General features: G+C 34.7%; 1 protein-coding gene across 15 annotated transcripts in view; it reads left to right on the top strand.

The window, feature by feature from the left end:
• The window catches only part of LOC115218656 (protocadherin Fat 1), a 185,814-nt gene extending 166,257 nt beyond the window's left edge, over nucleotides 1-19,557 (top strand). For 7 of the 15 annotated variants that reach the window (XM_036508413.1, XM_029788581.2, XM_029788582.2 and 4 more), the window contains one exon: nucleotides 3,889-4,888. In XM_036508413.1, the coding sequence (XP_036364306.1) occupies nucleotides 3,889-4,595 (707 nt within the window). In that variant the 3' untranslated portion in view covers nucleotides 4,596-4,888. Of the gene's footprint in view, nucleotides 1-1,763; nucleotides 1,771-3,888; nucleotides 4,889-6,460; nucleotides 6,475-19,538 lie in introns of those variants that run through there. The other 8 variants (XM_036508418.1, XM_036508420.1, XM_036508417.1 and 5 more) reach the window with 6 other exon arrangements.
• Nucleotides 19,558-19,640: the final 83 nt, after the last annotated feature.

The following is a 19,640-nucleotide window of genomic DNA, read 5'->3' on the forward strand; positions in this document are numbered from 1 at the left end:
TAAACCAGCTGTGGTCATTTTGAAAACATATTGTGATACAAGAAAAATTCTTTACAAGTTAATAAAATTACTTAAACCCATTTAAAAACATTTTCTTTTTTTTTTTAGAATTTCATTTTCTGTTTACTTAGGATTAATATCGTTTAATTTAACCCTTTTCCCTTCTTTTTTTACACTCAATTTTTTTTTTTTTTCTGTTTATATGCAAAAAAAAAATTAATTTCATTTTTCTTTTTTTTTTTTTTTTTTCTTTTTTCTTTTTCTACCTACCTTATTTTTCTGGATTCCTCTCTGCAGAAAACCAAAAATATCTTCTTTTTTTTTTTTTTTTTTTTTTTTTTTTTACCTTTCTTCATTTAGCATTTTATTCTCTCTCAGATGGAAATAGTCAGCATTTTAAGAACCAGAGCCAATTTCTTATTTAAAAAATTTTTTTTTTTTTCATAAATTCTAAATCTAATTTTATAGCTTTTAATTTTTGCCAGTTCCCTTTTTGCATTTTCTTTTTGGATTTTTGTTCTTTAATTTCATTATTAAATTTATGTTTATTATTTTTTAATCTCTCTTAATTTCTGATATCTTGTGCATATGCGATGCCATGCAATAATATGAACTCTTTCATTGCAGTTTTTAATGTAATATTGCTTTTATTAAATTTAATATTCGGTATATATATCTGTCTATGCTATCTATCTGTCTGTCTATCTATCTATCTATCCCTCTATCTACCTACTTGTCTATCTGTATGTCTGTCTGTCTATCTATATCTATCTATCTATCTATCTATCTATCTGTATGTTTATCCAACTATCTATTTATCTAACTGTCTGTCTGTTTGTCTGTCTATCTTTCATGCTATTTGTCTATGTACATGTAATGTCTGCTTGTCTAGGTCACTTTTCTCATTTATATATATATATATATATATATATATATATATATATATATATATATATATATATATATATATTATATATATATATATATATATATAAACATATATATATATATATATTATATATATATATAACCTAAGGATATTGTTTCCGTTATGAATTGTTCTGCCGCATTATTTCATTTTTTTTTTTTTCTCCATCTTTTACTGTTAAAAATAATTTCCCTTCTATGCGTCTCTTGTATTGTATTCTCATTTTACCGTTTTGTTGTGAAAGAATTTGATCTTTACTCTTGCATGGAATTATGTTTTTTTAACTTGATAAATTCTTTAATGTTGTACAGCAAGGGTGAACATTGATTGAAAAAAAAAAAGGTGAGAGTGATTAAAAGGAATTGTGACAAAGGTGTATACGTGTGAGGGTGCGTGTGTGTGTGTGAGAGAGAGAGAGAGAGACTGGGAGAAGAATACAAGACAAGATTGAGAAAGTGTGCTGTAAGACTGAGAGAGAGACAGGTAAAAAAGAAATTGGTGTTATTCTGTCTTGATTACTAATTAGTCATTCTATTTTACCTTCATGGTTTCTCAGGTAAAACTAGAATGGAGAATGTAGGCCTTCGCTTCACATAGATCTACGTGATATGACACTAGAAAGTTCATATGACTTCCTAGTATGGTCTAGGAAGTCATATTGAGATCAATGATAATTTGTTATCAAATAAAAGGGCACCATTCAAGTACGATCGTTACCAGCGTCACCTTACTGGCACTTGTGCATGTGCTAGTAGGGTGCTAATCCGAGCATGATCATTGCCAAAGCAGCCAACTGGCTTCCATACCCGTGGCACGTAAAAGGGCACCATTCGAGCATGATCGTTACCAATGTCGTTTCACTGGCACCTCTGCCAGTGGCACATGTAAAAAGATTCGAGCGTGGTCATTGCCAGTACTGCCTGACTGGCACCCATGCCAGTGGCATCGGAGTGGTTGGCATTAGGAAGGGCATCCAGCTGTAGAAACTCTGCCAGATCAAGATTGAAAGCCTGGTGCAGCCATCTGGTTCACCAGCCCTCAGTCAAAATCGTCCAACCCATGCTAGCATGGAAAGCAGACGTTAAAGGATGATGATGAATCATATAGAATCCTGCTTAAAGTCTACAAGCAACACTTGAGTCAAGAATAAGGTTTCAATTCTCCAGGTGCTTACTCTGACGTTTTACCTTGTTTGATTGTAAAAAAGGGCATAATTGTCCTAGAATCACACATCAAGCATAAGCCTACTTGCTTCAGTATTCCTACCAGACAATCACACTCTATTTGCTTCACAAGTGACTGGTTTGTCAGGAGAATAAATATGAATGTAGCTGTTGGAACAATAATTCCAGAAATGAGCAAATGAACTGCAGAAAGCGAGGAAGAATTGTGGTTGTCTGCATTTTCGCTTAACATGCCAAAGGCAGCATCCAGATCTCGCTAGAAAATTAAACTATACCAGCTTAAAAAGAGGAGACATATGTACATCAAGAATAATGTTGCAGTTCTGAATATAATATACCTTAAATAAGAACAGGAAAACAAAACCTATGGTACAGGTTCAAAACTTATGTAAGTCATTTTCGATAGATTTGTTCCTTAGGTCAATAATGTTTGTTGTAAGTTAATTACTTGGCGAGAAAAAAACTGGATGTTGTCAAGCAGTAAGGTTGACTGTAACTATAATGACTTTACTAAACACTTCTAGTGGGGCCAGAAGAACAAGTTGTCAAGGGCTGTCATTTAACCCTAGGCCAACTCTAATTGAGCAGACTGATGATCACAGACATTCCAGTAATACCATCCCATTTTTTATATATGTATAGACATAGTGTATCTCAGTCCATATAACCCAGTGTCTATCGGAGTAGAATGCAATTTGAGGGAGATTTAACTACTAATCCTAGCAGGCTGAACAATCACAGCAAGGGTTTCATTGACTCAACTCTTAAGAGATAAGAGATAATATATATATATGTATGTATATATATATATATAATGTATGTAATGCAAAGTGCATTGTGACCAGTGATGTATAACACCATCCAGTGATACTATGATACTGTGATGTATTACTATATATATATATATATATATATATATATATATATATGTATATATTATTATATATTGCTAACTTGTTCTTGTCTTGTTCCAGACAGACTTTGATCGTATCAGGCTTGTAATGAAAGTCATTCCATCCATGACCTATATGCAGAATTACATTTGGTAGGAAGGTTTGGGATTCTTAATTACATTTCAACAACTTTGTAGCGGCATTCGGCAAGGTTATATACTACAGTCAGGCTTCTTACATTCTCCACTCTGGTTCATTCTCGTTCCCTTACTAAACTCAAACGACATCAGTTCAGTTTTTAAGCAGCTACCCGTTTATTGTCCCCTTTCAAAAGGTAAGTGACCGGCTGTCATTCCGATGTGTGTGTCACACTGTCCTTCTGTTCAGAATTGATGCTGCTGCAGCTGTCGCTATTTATTTTTTTATTGTAATTGTTGTTTTTCTTATTGTTGCTCCCTTGCTCTTTTCAATCCGCCACTGCTGATGTTGCTGCTGCTGCTACTACGACCCTTTCATTGTCATTTTTTAAAAGTTTACCCCTTACCCCGAAATGTTTCTGTGATGTAAAAAACCCCACCCCAACACTATCACCTAATGTTGTTGTTGTTGCAGTTGTTATTATTGTTCTTAGTTTCTTTCTTTCATTTTTTCTTTTCTTTTTTTTTTTTTTTACTCCGACCCCTTCCTCATCGGTGATCCTTCTGATTCGCACTGCAGCCTTCCCTCCACGTGTTTAAAATTTTTTTTTTTTTTTACCTTGTTTCGGTTTTTCTTTGTCTCTCTCTCTCTCACTCTCTCTCTCTTTCTCTCTCTCTCTCTCTCTCTCTGTCACCCTCCAGTTTAAACCGGTGTCCTTTCATTGACGTCCTCTTCCTCATTTCAGGCTATCATTGGGACACCTCAGACTGGGCGGCTCCACACACCACGTTACCAAACATCAGTGAGGTACCAGTGAAAGAAATTTTGGATTCTCCAAGCTCCACTCCACAGAGTAACGACTCAAACACGCACGTAGATGATGTCAACGATGCTGATATGGACGATATGGATAATGACTCTGAATATTGCGGGGATTACGAATGTGGCGATAACGACGATGACAACAATGCTGCTGACTTCCATCCTGCTGCCAACTTCCACCATTTCCTTGATTTAGCGCCTTATGCCGATGGGGTCAACGAAGGACCCCAGCGGTTCCATCCTAACTTCATGCCGGACTTCGACCAGCCACCTGGTGGTGCTGCCCTCGACAACTGGCCAGCTCCACCGGGCGCTGAAAACGGCAACCAGCCTCCACATAGTGATGAAGAGGAGAACAGCGAGAGGTGCCGGTTGCGGCGTCACCTGCGTAGGGGTGCCGCTCTCGCCAGGTACCCTCCACTTGATGCCAGCGACTATGAACATTCAACGGCAGCAATGGCGGACGACATGAGTGTGTCGGTGGGCGGCTGTACATCGACGAATGTCTCTTGCTCCGACATTTCTGGACTCTGTGACATTGATGACAGTGATATGAACATAACAGACGAGAGTGACAATGACATCCATCCTGTGAAGTTTAACAGCGCTCACCTTCACACCCAAGTGTGAAGTTCTTCGCCTCTTCCTACCCCCATCCTGTGCTCACCTTCACAGCCAGGTGTGAAGTTCTCTTCTTCTTCCTAACATCCCAGCTCTCTACTTCACATCCAGGTGTAAAAGTTATACATATATATATATAAATATAAATATAAGTATATATATATATAATATATATGCATCTTCCTAATGCCCCAGCTACAACATTCACAGAAAAACTATGATATAAGAAAAAAATATACAAACTCCTCCCACGACCACCACCACCATCACAAACAAATTAAAAAGACTTGAAATAAAAATTATACACATTCATACATATATATATATATATATATATATACACATATAGTCACACACAAACACATGTATTTATATATATACACACACATGCATATGTATTTATTATATATATATAATATATATATAATATATATAATATATATATATATATATACATATATATGATATATATATATATGTATTTATATACATTTTATGCATACACACATTAACTGACTTGGATATAGACAAAAGAATATATGTAACACATACCACTCCAAAAATCAATCCACCTAAACGTGAACATACTATTCATGTATGTGTAATTATATGTGTGTATTCATATAAATATATATATATGTGTGTGTGTGTGTATATGTGCATATACAGACAGACATATGAGTAAATGTACATCTATGTCTAAATACTCCTTACCTGCTCCCAATCATATGCACACATACACACACATACACACATACCTATACATAACCATACACACATCCAAATGTAAAATTAAAACTTACAGTGGCATCACTTCGGGTCCATTATAAATGGATCTATGCCCTGCCTTCTCAAGCTAGCGATGCCTTTTCCTTTCTAAACTAGGGCCATTATACAGCCCCGATGGTTCGAGAAAAAAATTCTTCATTAAATAAATATATTTACCATTTTTTTTTTCTCTCTAAATTTAATTTAATTTCCCATACCCCCATCCCCTGACCCTAACCCCTCCAGAAAATGAAAAAAAAAAAAGCTCTCTACCCTTCTCCAGTCCCACATTCCCGCAAAACCCAATCCATGAAACTCCTGACTATGAATCATGTTCTTCCTACCATACGCTAGTGCTGAATGGATGTAGAACAAGGGACCTAAAGCATGCAATCTGCTTCCATTGGTGTTATGATTTTTCAACAAAACAAAAGGGCAATAGTTTATAATCGAAGAATTTAATGGCATGGCTAGAGAGAAAGAAAGAGTGACAGTGAGAGAGAGGGAATGAGAGATACAGCATGAGAAAGAGAGAGATGTATACCATGTGTGTTTGTGAGACAGAGACACAGAGAGAGAGAATGAAAGAAAGAGAGCTGTGATGCGAAAAACAAAAACAACCAAATAAATGATATTGCATAATTGATGAAAAAGAAAAAGCACCTGTGTATACATACATATATATGTGTATTTATATATCTGTACCTTGTATATATATATATAATGTGTGTATGTGTATATATATATATATGATAGTCATAAAATACAGTATACATTTAAACACATGAGGAATCCACTCGTGGGATTCAACACGCTGGAAAGAACAGCTAGGTTCTATAACCACAAAATTAGGGATAAAAATTTGACAGGAACAAAATGTGTTTAAATGTACACTGTATTTTATGACTAATACATAGTCTTTGGACTTAATTTTTACACGTTAGGCCACTGGAAGTGAAAATTTTAATTAATTTCCATTTCCCTTTGATATGATTAAATATTAGATATATATATATACAGACATATATACACACATTTATATACACATACATATATATTATATACATGCTGTATGTATATATATATATATAAATGATAATGCATAGACACACACACACACTTAAATGCTTAAATATATACACATGTATATGTATAGGTATTATTTGGTATTGAGGTATTGATAGTCAACTTGTAGAAATCAAAAGAAAATTTTTAAAAACCATTTCCTCACAGTGGAACACAACCTAGTTTTGTAGAGAATAATTTGCTATTAACAGTGAGCTGATTGAGACTTACGTTGCCACTTTTTGGCTGGTTCAGTAAGCCTTCTAAAGTAAAACTTAATGTCCCAATCAACTCCATATATATAAACATATAAATGTGTACAAGTATATATATATATAGGGAGAATTTACAAAAAAACTAAAAACGAAGACAGGTGGTGTTGACAACAAACAGATGTATTATTATAATGCTCGGAAAGTAAAAAAGTCTTTAATGTTTCGAGCCTACGCTCTTCCACAGAAAGAAATGAGAGTAGATAAGAATGTGTAGTGGCTAGCGATCTATCATGGCGAATGCCAAATATATATATACACATACATATATATATACTTCTCTTGGCCTGAGTATGTGTGTACATGTATGTATATATATATATATATATATATATATATATATATACACACACATACAATAACAGAAGGAGCATGCATCTGACAAAATTTATAATCAGTTTAACTCTTAAGCATTCAGGTTTCTCTGTCAAATGTAATGCTTATCTATTCACATTGTTTTGAATTAACCATGGATTATCTTGTAGATCTGACATTTCAATGATCTGATTATTTGTTTTTTTAGAATAGAACAACATTGGAGGATAGGTGTGAAAGGCAAGGTATGGCCAGTTAGAATATAAAACAGAAGCTATGTTTTGGCCGGATATGGCAGGTTTAAACACCAAAAAATCAATATGTATGTTTTTAGTCCCCAGGAATATCACTGAGAGGAATTTTAATGAAATGTTGCTTAGATAGAAAACAATGCATTCAAGAATGGTAGCAGGAAAGGTTTACCGGGCTTTCCACAAGACGTGCCTCACACAACCTGATTGCTCATTATTTTCCGCATGAGTGATGTTTATTAGATAAATTATTTTAAGGACCTGTCTTAGAATTCAACAGAACTTTGGTTGAATAGTATTCCTGGGTGTCTTGAACATTGATTTAGCTTTATTTACTTCAACATTAAGTTCTTTCAAGCAACTGTTTTAAGTTCATTGACCAATGTATGTATACGTTTGTGTGTGGATATATATATATATATATATATATATATATATATATAGAAGAAATATGTTACAAAAAGAAAATAGAAAATACACGTGGAAATGTAAGGGGAAAATAAGAAAAATCAACGACAATGCACATTGTAAATAAAAAAAGAAGAAAAGGCTTTTTATGAAAGGTAACAAGAGATATATACAATTAGATGGACTGAGGTAGTAGTAAAAGTCATTATTATGAGATGATTAATATATATAGATATAGATATATTTATACAAACACATGTATACAGTATTCCCTATCTGAGGAACCAGTAATACTTCCAAGGAAATCTAAAGGAACAACACAGTGAAAAGGTTCAATGAATATATATATATATATGTCTACAAACATACGCATGTGTATGCATAAATGCATGTATAACTGTGTACATAAATGTGTGTGTGTGTATATATATATATATATATATATATATAGACAGATATATGCATAGATATATATATGTGTATCTACGTATATAAAAGTATACACACATATATACACACATACATATATATAGATATATATATATATATATATATAGATATTATATTCATCTGTATATACATGTAGGTATATAAATATATTTAAATATAATCATTTTATACATATACCAACATATATATATATATAAACCTATATATACAGATATATATTGCTCTAAGACTATGTATGTATATATAAAATTTGTATATGTGAGTGTGTTTGTATGTATGTAGATATATATGTGTGTGTGTGTGTGTGCACATATTTGTATATATGTATGTCAGAATTTACAAACAACAGAAGAAAATTATTCAATACATGTCGCTTAATCCATGTAGTGGTGGCATTTATTCATTTACGTCTAAATCGAGGCATTGCTACTGTTAGTTTCACCTTTCTCTTATTTCTGCTCGTTTATCCTGAAGAGCAGAAATAGGGGAAACTCTGTATCACGAGTGAGTAAGCGAGGCCACAACATGGAATATATATATCAATGTATGCATATGAAAGTGTGCATTTCTCTCTTTGTGTATGTGTGTTTATATGCGCTTGTGCAAATGTGGACGCATGAAGTTCGATGCAGGGCGAGATTGAGAAAATGGTCTTTTGTAGAATTTTAAACCAATAAAAGATAATAAAAAACCAAAAAACAAATAAAAATTTTGAAATGCCTATTGTTGCTCTCCTGTGCTCTTATATGTCTTGTTGACTAATGTAATCCCCTGTATCCATGTTATATCATGATGGGTTTGTCATTTCTCAGGAGATGAAAAATTTATACGTATACATATATAAATATATATATATATATTATATATATATGTATATATATATATATAGAAGAAATATGTTACAAAAAGAAAATAGAAAATACACGTGGAAATGTAAGGGGAAAATAAGAAAAATCAACGACAATGCACATTGTAAATAAAAAAAGAAGAAAAGGCTTTTTATGAAAGGTAACAAGAGATATATACAATTAGATGGACTGAGGTAGTAGTAAAAGTCATTATTATGAGATGATTAAATATATATAGATATAGATATATTTATACAAACACATGTATACAGTATTCCCTATCTGAGGAACCAGTAATACTTCCAAGGAAATCTAAAGGAACAACACAGTGAAAAGGTTCAATGAATATATATATATATGTCTACAAACATACGCATGTGTATGCATAAATGCATGTATAACTGTGTACATAAATGTGTGTGTGTGTATATATATATATATATATATAGACAGATATATGCATAGATATATATATGTGTATCTACGTATATACAAGTATACACACATATATACACACATACATATATATAGATATATATATATATATAGATATTATATTCATCTGTATATACATGTAGGTATATAAATATATTTAAATATAATCATTTTATACATATACCAACATATATATATATATAAACCTATATATACAGATATATATTGCTCTAAGACTATGTATGTATATATAAAATTTGTATATGTGAGTGTGTTTGTATGTATGTAGATATATATGTGTGTGTGTGTGTGCACATATTTGTATATATGTATGTCAGAATTTACAAACAACAGAAGAAAATTATTCAATACATGTCGCTTAATCCATGTAGTGGTGGCATTTATTCATTTACGTCTAAATCGAGGCATTGCTACTGTTAGTTTCACCTTTCTCTTATTTCTGCTCGTTTATCCTGAAGAGCAGAAATAGGGGAAACTCTGTATCACGAGTGAGTAAGCGAGGCCACAACATGGAATATATATATCAATGTATGCATATGAAAGTGTGCATTTCTCTCTTTGTGTATGTGTGTTTATATGCGCTTGTGCAAATGTGGACGCATGAAGTTCGATGCAGGGCGAGATTGAGAAAATGGTCTTTTGTAGAATTTTAAACCAATAAAAGATAATAAAAAACCAAAAAACAATAAAAATTTTGAAATGCCTATTGTTGCTCTCCTGTGCTCTTATATGTCTTGTTGACTAATGTAATCCCCTGTATCCATGTTATATCATGATGGGTTTGTCATTTCTCAGGAGATGAAAAATTTATACGTATACATATATAAATATATATATATATATGTATATATATATATATATATATACAAATATATGTACATATATATGTGTGTATATATATATATTATATATATATATATATGATCTGTTTTATTATTGTTTTTATTTCCCCTCAGTTTATCATATATTTTATTTTTATTTCTATCGTTATTATTATTATTATTATTATCATTATTATTATCATTATCATTATTATGATTATTATTATTGTTATCACCATTGCTACTACTGCTACTACATCTACGACGACGACTATTACTATTATTATTATTATTATTATTATTATTATTATTATTATTACTGTTACAATTATTTTGGTTTAAGATTATGAAAACAAAAAAACATTTTGTGTGATTATCTGTGTATATAAATATATATATGTATGCATGTTATATGAATATGCGTGTTTGCTTGTGCACATATATATATATATGTATATATATTCGTGCGTAGTTTCTTGTATATATATACTTAGAAGCGTGTATGTGTGTATATCCATGGATGAGTGTGTGTGTATGTATGTTTGTGTGAGTATGCATACTTCAATACTTACATAAGAGTGTGTATAGATAAATAAAATAAACACTGACCTCCTTATATTTATACACACCAGTATGCCTATGTGTGTATATATATATATATATATGTGTATGTATGTGTATATACATGTATATATAATCTCCATAAGTATGCATGCTCCTCTGCATGTAAGTGTATGTGTGTATGGGTCTATGTTACCCCAGCCCACCTCCACAAAAATTGGAAAAAAATATGAAATGAAAATTATAAAAATAAATTTTAAGCAATTTATAACAATTATCTTTTTTTCCTCTTATTATTTCATTTCATTTCACATCTCAGCAATATTTCTTTCTTCTTTTATTTATTTTTTGAAATAAAGATGTTCATTTTTTCTTTCTTTTTCTTTTCTTTTTTCCCTTTTTTTTCTTGAAAATTCTAAGTTTTTCACTTTTACAAATGCATACACACATACATATATACCCATGTATCCATAATCTTACGGATGATACAAATATAGTTTTTAAGTGGCCCCTTATGGACCTGTAACCATTACATTTCATCACATGTCAAAGGATACCTATTTCTTTACTACCCACAAGGGGCTGAACACAGAGAAGACAAACAAGGACAGACAAATGGATTAAGTCAATTATATCGACCCCAGTGCATAACTGGTACTTAATTTATCGACCCTGAAAGGATCAAAGGCAAAGTCGACCTTGGCGGAATTTGAACTCAGAACATAGCGGCAGACGAAATACCGCTAAGCATTTCACACGGCGTGCTAATGTTTCTGCCATCTTGCCGCCTATGTCAAAAGATACCACCATCATCATCATTATCATTTAACATCTGTTATCCATGGGTTGGATGGTTTGGCTAGGGCTGGTAAGCTGAGGGGCTGCATCAGACTCCAGTCTGATTTAGCATGGTTTTCTACAGCTGGATGCCCTTTCTAACGCCAACCACTCCAAGAGCGTAATGGGAGCTTTTACATGTCACCTGTGCTGCTGGCACAGGTGCCAGTTGGATGACACCAGTATCTGCCATGACTACGATTTCATTTGGCTTGATGGGTCTTCTACCCAAGTGCAGCATTTCATCAAGGGTCTCAGTCATTTGTCATTCCCTCCATGAGGCCCAACACTCAAATCATGCTTTTTACGTGCCACTGGCACAGGTGCAAGTTACGTGACACCAGTATTGGCCATGACAAAACAACACCGAACCCTTAAAACCTCCAAGATTTGGCTGAAATTGACAAATATCTTCTATCTTTTACTTGCTTCAGTCATTAGACTGTGGCCATTCTGGAGCACTGCCTTGAAGAATTCTTTAAGTCGAATGAATTGAGTCCATTACTTGTTTCTTTTTTAAGCCTGGCACTTATTCTATCAATCTCTTTTACTGAACTACTAAGTTGAGGGCACCTACACTATCTGTCAAGTGGTGGTGGAAGAATCAACGCAGACACACACTCACATATATGTATATATATATATATATATATATACACACACACAATGGGTTTCTTTCAGTTTCCTACTTTCAAATTCGCTCACAAGGCTTTGGTAAAAGACACTTACCCAAGGTGCCATGTGCTAGAACTGAACCTGGAATGATGTGGTTGGGAAGCTAACTTCTTATTTCTTTATTCCCTACAAGGGGCTAAACATAGAGGGGACAGACAAAGGGATTAAGCCGATTACATCAACCTCAGTGCATAACTGGTACTTTATTTATCGAACCCAAAAGGATGAAAGGCAAAATCGACCTCGGTGGAATTTGAAATCAGAGCATAACAGCAGACAAAATACTGCTAAGCATTTCGGCCGGCATGCTAACGTTTTGGCCAGCTCGCTACCTTATATTTGTACACACAGGTACGCTTATGTGTGTGTGTATATATATATACACGCTCACACTTCTTACCACACCTGCACCTGTAAGTATGTCATATTTCTGTGTAAGAAATTATTCACATGATCAGCATTTGCCCCAAAATACCTATTTCTTTACTACTCACAAGGGGCTAAATGCAGAGGGGACAGACAAACAGATTAAGTCGATTATATCGACCCCAGTGCATAACTGGTACTTATTTAATCAACCCCGAAAGGATGAAAGGCAAAGTCGACCTCGGCGGAATTTGAACTCAGAACTTAACAGCAGACGAAATACGGCTACACATTTCGGAATTTGAACTCAGAACGCAGCAGCGGATGAAATACCACAAAGCATTTTGTCCGGCGTGCTAACGTTTCTGCCAGCTCACCTCCAAAATACCTTTAAGATTTTACTTTCCAATGAAGTGTTTTCTTGTTGCTGTTGATAAAACAATACTCAATGCTAACCATAATTTAAACAGACTGCCTTGGGATAGATATGGAGGAAACCCCTGTTATTGACTACCGTAAATCCTTAAGTATATCCACATTTTTTCCCCAAATTTAAAGGTCAAAATCCCCAGTGCGTACCATATACGAAGTTTAAAAGGAAAATTATTTTCTAAGCAATGTCCGAGTCTCTATTTGCTGTCCAGCAATGTTTATTCAGATGCATTTTGTGATGTTGGACACTAAAATACCTTAAGCTAAGCCTGAAAGCAATGAAGTCATAAAAGAATCATCCATAACTTGCAGTAAGCGACAGTTATTAAACGTTATTACTGTTATTACTGTTATTTCTTTATTTTCTGCAAACAAAATGCACAAAAAAGCTACACGTTTGCATTATGTTATATATACAATAATAATAAAGGACGTTACCGTATACAGTTTTACAAACCAAGGACGTTATATAGACGTCCTTGACTCAAGTTAGAGAAGGGGTGTGTATTATACACAAGGTCTAGATTTTTCAGAGGTACAGCCCCTTAAAGATCCTCTGCGTATTATACTCGAGGATTTACAGTACATATATAAACTCAGGTGCATGACCAAGGGGTAAACATTGCACTAACAGTCACAAGATCATGGCTTTGATTGCTGGACCAAGCAATGCACTATGTTCTTGAACAAGACACTTCATTTCACATTGCTCTGCAATCACTTCAACTATCAGACCTGTGGTACACCATAGACCTGTACATGTAGTGTCAATTTGATGGAAGGAATGAACTAATGTACATCACAAATATTTGATCAATGTAAACAAATTATCAGAACATGTTCAGCAAAAAATTTGCAAAGCTCAGGAGTGGCTGTGCGATAAGTAGCATGCTTACCAACTACATGGTCCTGGGGGTCAGTCCCACTGCATGGCACCTTGGGCATGTGCCTTCTATTATAGCCTCAGGCCAACCGAAGCCATGTGAGTGGATTTTCATAGAGGGAAACTGAAAGAAGCCCAATGTATATATATATATATATGTATCAGTTTGTGTGTCTGTATTTGTACTCCACCATTGTTTGACAACCGATGTTGGTGTGCTTATGTCCCTGTAACTTAGCAGTTCAGCAAAAGAGACTGATATGTATATATATATATGGATATAGATATATATATATATCGATATATATATAAATAAGTATATATATATGGATATATATATATATAGATAGATAGATATATATGTATATATATATATATATAAATATCTATATATATAAACGACAAAATGTCTGTGTGTGTGTCCTTTATACAAATCCACAATTTTTCAGTTAGAGGGCTCGCACTTTCTATGGTTATTCAAAACCATCCAAAGATGGTCGTGCACATCTTTACATTTCCCCAGTCACCCCGCAAAGCCATTAAAAAATCAACAGAAGTGAATTTTTTGTGAATTTTCTATACAAAACCCAATCAAAATGCCCGAAACTTGATACGCCAGTTGAATGTCAGCCAACTGTATGTGATTGGTCGGAGATTTGGACATTAATTGCGTGTATGTGTGCATGCATGCAGCTGTATATGCATGCATTAGCACTATGACCCGGCGTATATATATATATATGTATATATATATATATTTGTATATATATATATATGTATGTATATATATATGTATGTATATGTATATTTATATGTATGTATATATATATGTATGTATACATATATATGTATATAGATATATATGTATGTTTGTATATATATATATATATATGGACATCAATTCAAGGAATATTCTCTTCAAAATCTTGGTATAAAAATAGAAAGGTTTAATTATAGCTGTTTGAAAGAGAAAAACAAAAATTGTGTACAGTCGTAGAAACCAACTGCTTTACAGATGTGAGCATTGTTTAAAACCACGCTGATGATCATCATTTACCATCATTGTGTTAATTTCCACTCTTCCATGTTTGCATGCATCAGAAGACATTCATTGAGGCAGATATTCTACAACTGGATGCCCTTCCTGTCGCCAATCCTCACTTGTTTCCAGGCAAGCTAATATATTCCCATCACCAAATACGTTTGGAAGGAAGATTAAGAAAGTAGGTGGCGCTACTTTATCACTTCCACACTTTGTTAAATGGAAATGGAAGCACTCCGTCGGTTACGACGATGAGGGTTCCGGTTGATCCGAATCAACGGAACAGCCTGCTCGTGAAATTAACGTGTAAGTGGCTGAGCACTCCACAGACACGTGTACCCTTAACGTAGTTCTCGGGGATATTCAGCGTGACACAGAGAGTGACAAGGCCGGCCCTTTGAAATACAGGTACAACAGAAACAGGAAGTAAGAGTGAGAGAAAGTTGTGGTGAAAGAGTACAGCAGGGATCACCACCATCCCCTGCCGGAGCCTCGTGGAGCTTTAGGTGTTTTCGCTCAATAAACACTCACAACACCCGGTCTGGGAATCGAAACCGCGATCCTACGACCGCGAGTCCGCTGCCCTAACCACTGGGCCATTGCGCCTCCACACTTTGTTAAAACAAGAAAGTTCAAACACATCTCACTGGATTCCTTTCAGTTCTGTCTTCAAAATCCACTCACAAGGCTTTGAGGGGCCCAGAACTATTACAGAAGACACTTGCCTACAGTGGCATACAGTGAGACTGAACCCAGAACCGTGTGGTTGCATAGCAAGATGCTTAAGATAATATTTGCATACAGCTGTTTCGAAACATAAACATTTCTATCCTGATTATAAATACACATTTGTACCAATAATTTTTGGTACACCTGGTTATGCTAGTAAATGTCAAAATGCCATCTCTAAATGCTAGAGTATTCAAATAAATAAAGCAACTGACTAACATACACCTTGCAAATATTATTTGTAAGTGGAACAATATAAAGTTCACTATGTAATATGCACTGTGGTTTTTATCCAATTCCAGTGGTTTCTCGCTCATAAGGGGTTTAGCCTTATGGCATATCTTCAGACCCCAAACACTAATGGCCTAATACCTCTTTAAAAATTGGAGGGATAAAAGCCTCGTTTTTAAGGGTAAAACCATAGGTGATTATCTCCCTTTGCAATTGTCCATTGATCTTCAGCTGTGCTGCCATCTTGGTGGTCACCAAAGCACCACGAAGGTAAGCGATTGTCTCCCTTCAGCTTTGGTTATTGGCTTCCAGCTGTGGTGCTGCCATGTAGATTCCAAAAAGGGATTCCAATGGCAAAGGGAGATAATCACCTAGGGTTTTACCCTTTAAAACGAGGCTTTTCCTCCTCCTTATTTTATAGAGGTCTCAGACCATCAGTGTTTGGGGTCTGAAGATATGCCACATGGCATATCTTGTGAGTGATAAGCCCTGGGTAACCCCATAAACTGGCCTGTCCCACTATAATATACATATATATATATTTGAACAGTGAAGCTCAAATCAAATAGAATCTCTGACTTTTCTCATCCAAAGTTTTTTTTAACCCAATATTTACACAGTTTCCATCTGCAAAGTAATTCTCAACATAGGTGCAGGAGTGGCTTTGTGGTAAGTAGCTTGCTTACAAACCACATGGTTCCGGGTTCAGTCCCACTGTGTGGCATCTTGGGCAAGTGTCTTCTACTATAGCCTCGGGCCGACCAAAGCCTTGTGAGTGGATTTGGTAGATGGAAACTCAAAGAAGCCCATCATATATATGTATATATATATGTGTGTGTATGTTTGTGTGTCTGTGTTTGTCCCCCTAGCATTGCTTGACAACCGATGCTGGTGTGTTTATGTCCCCGTCACTTAGCGGTTCGGCAAGAGAGACCAATTGAATAAGTACTGGGCTTACAAAGAATAAGTCCCGGGGGTCGATTTGTTCGACTAAAAGCGGTGCTCCAGCGTGGCCACAGTCAAATGACTGAAACAAGTAAAAGAGTAAAAGAATATTGATTAACCTGAGGATATAGTAGAGGACTCTTGATTCAAAGTGCTGCACAGTGGGACTGAACCAGAAACCAAGTGATTACAAAGCAAGCTTCTTAACCACACAACCAAGCTTGCAGTTTTTCTTTCATTTTCTTTCTTTTTTTTTCAGACATTAATTTTTTTCTCTTATGGTCAGGTGTGATTTGAAAAAGATTTTCTTGATACTATCTCTAGAAACCACAAAGTGTTTCTATGGTGGTAGTCACCACTAAACACAGGTAAACGTCCTCAGAAAACCAAAACAGTATCATAGTTTCAATACCACGTTACAGCCACTTCACTTCACAGTATTAACCCTCAAATGGTAAGGTATAATAGTCAATTAATCTTAAGCAAGTGAATCAACAATACATCCTCATGACCAATACTGATGTTATAGCGACCCTGATGGATTGATCGACAAGATTGATTTCATCTGGAATTGAACTCAAAATCAAACAGTATTTCGGTGAAATAAATATTTTCTTCTTTTTAAGAAAATGAAAAGAAATGATGAAATAAAAAAGGAAAAAATATTGGTTTAATAAAAATGGGGAAAATATTTGATTTATTATTATTATTATCATTATTATTATTATTATTATTGACAATAATGTTTTCTGACTTTGGTATGAGGCCACAAATGTGGAAGAGTATAGTTCGTTTGGTAGATTTTAGGTTCTTGACTGGTAAATACACAGGCACACATTATACATGTATATCTCATGTATATATGTATGTATATGGTTTTATATATATGTGTGTGTGTATGATATTTATATATTGATACATACATTATATATATGACAGAAGGTCAAAGAGGAAGTATACCTTGGTGTGAGTTTTGATGCAGAAAATATTTTTGAAAATGAGGATAAAATTAAGAATAAAGGGAACACAACTAGCATAACAAATTAATAATGATTTAGTAAGGTAGGATAGGGGTTAGTCACCTGCTTATTATTATTTAATACAAATGTACTTGTGCAACAGAGAGCTAGTGTTTGAGAAAGAAGTTAAGCATAAAAGGAATTAGATGCAGTGTGCTGGTTTGGTTATGTGATGCAGATGGATGCCAACAGCTCCATAAAGAAGTACCGATCTCTCCAAGTGGATGGAACTTGTGGAAGATGGAGATCCAGGAAGACATGGGATGAAGTACTGAAAGGTGACCTTAGAATACTGACAAGATGACAAAGAACTGAGAAACTTGGTGCCTTGCTGTATTTAAGAAGATTTGCCCTCCACAGCAGAAGTGTTAAGACTGCATCTACAGGTGAGGAGGAGGGGCCTACAAGGGTCCTCCTGTGCACAGGTGTAAAATTAGAAAGTACATCAGAGTAAAACCTTCACACTCTCTTACCTCTTACATATATGTATGTATATGCACATGTATATGTATGCATGTGTTATGTATGTGTGCATATGCATGTATATGTATGTGTGTGTGTTTATATGTGTGTGTGTATATGTGCATGTATATATGTGTGTATATATGTGTGTGTGCATGTGCATGTATATGTATGTGCGTGTTGTGTGTGTATGTGTGTGTGTATGCGAGCATGTATATGTGCGTGTGTGCATGTGTGTATATATATATCTGTATGTATGTGTACATGTGTGTGTATATGCATGTGTATGTTTATATGTGTGTGTGTGTTGGGTTGTGTGTAGCTCTGTGGTAAGAAGCTTGCTTCCCAACCACATAGTTCCGGATTCTGTCACATTGAGTGGCACCTTGGACAAGTTTCTTCTGCTATAACCCCAGGCCCACCAAAATGAGGGCCACATCAACATTTCCCAGAAGTCATGTATCTTATAAGCTTACTAATAATTCTAAGAATATTTAGACACTTCTGCTAGATTTATCCTTTGTGAGTGTGATGTAGGCACTTTGAATGGTAATGAATTGTTTACTAGCAATTTCCTTCATTTTGGGGTCTTGGTGTCTGTCAGGGTGCCATTCCTTGACCAGTTTTCTGTAACTGCTTTTGATTTCTTGCAAAGAGGCGTTATGATGTAAACCAAGTACCTGTTCCAAAAGAAAAAAAATAAATAAATAAGCAAGTATATAGACATGTATGGATGTGTGCATGTATACATGTGTGTGTATGTGTGTGTACGTGTGCGTGTGTTTGTATATATATATATATCAGTGTGATCACTGTGACCGACTAGGCTATCAGATGTTGCTACACATCGCTGGTCATAATGTGCTTCGCATTGTTTTAGCTTTCAAGTGACGCCATCCCGCTGGCTAAGCGAGCAGGCCAACAGAAGAAAGAGAGAAAGTTGTGGCAAAAGAGTACAGCAGGGATCGCCACCACCCCCTGCCGGAGCCTCGAGGAACTTTAGGTGTTTTCGCTCAATAAACACTCACAACGCCCGGTCTGGGAGTCGAAACCTCGATCCTACAACTGCGAGTCCGCTGCCTTAACCACTGGGTCATTGTGCCTCCACACACACAGACACACACACACATACATACATATATATATATATATATATATATATATATACATATATAAATATATATATATATGTGTGTGTGTGTGTTGGGTTGTGTGTAG

Source organism: Octopus sinensis, linkage group LG13 (assembly GCF_006345805.1).
Source record: "Octopus sinensis linkage group LG13, ASM634580v1, whole genome shotgun sequence".
Lineage (NCBI taxonomy): Eukaryota > Metazoa > Mollusca > Cephalopoda > Octopoda > Octopodidae > Octopus > Octopus sinensis.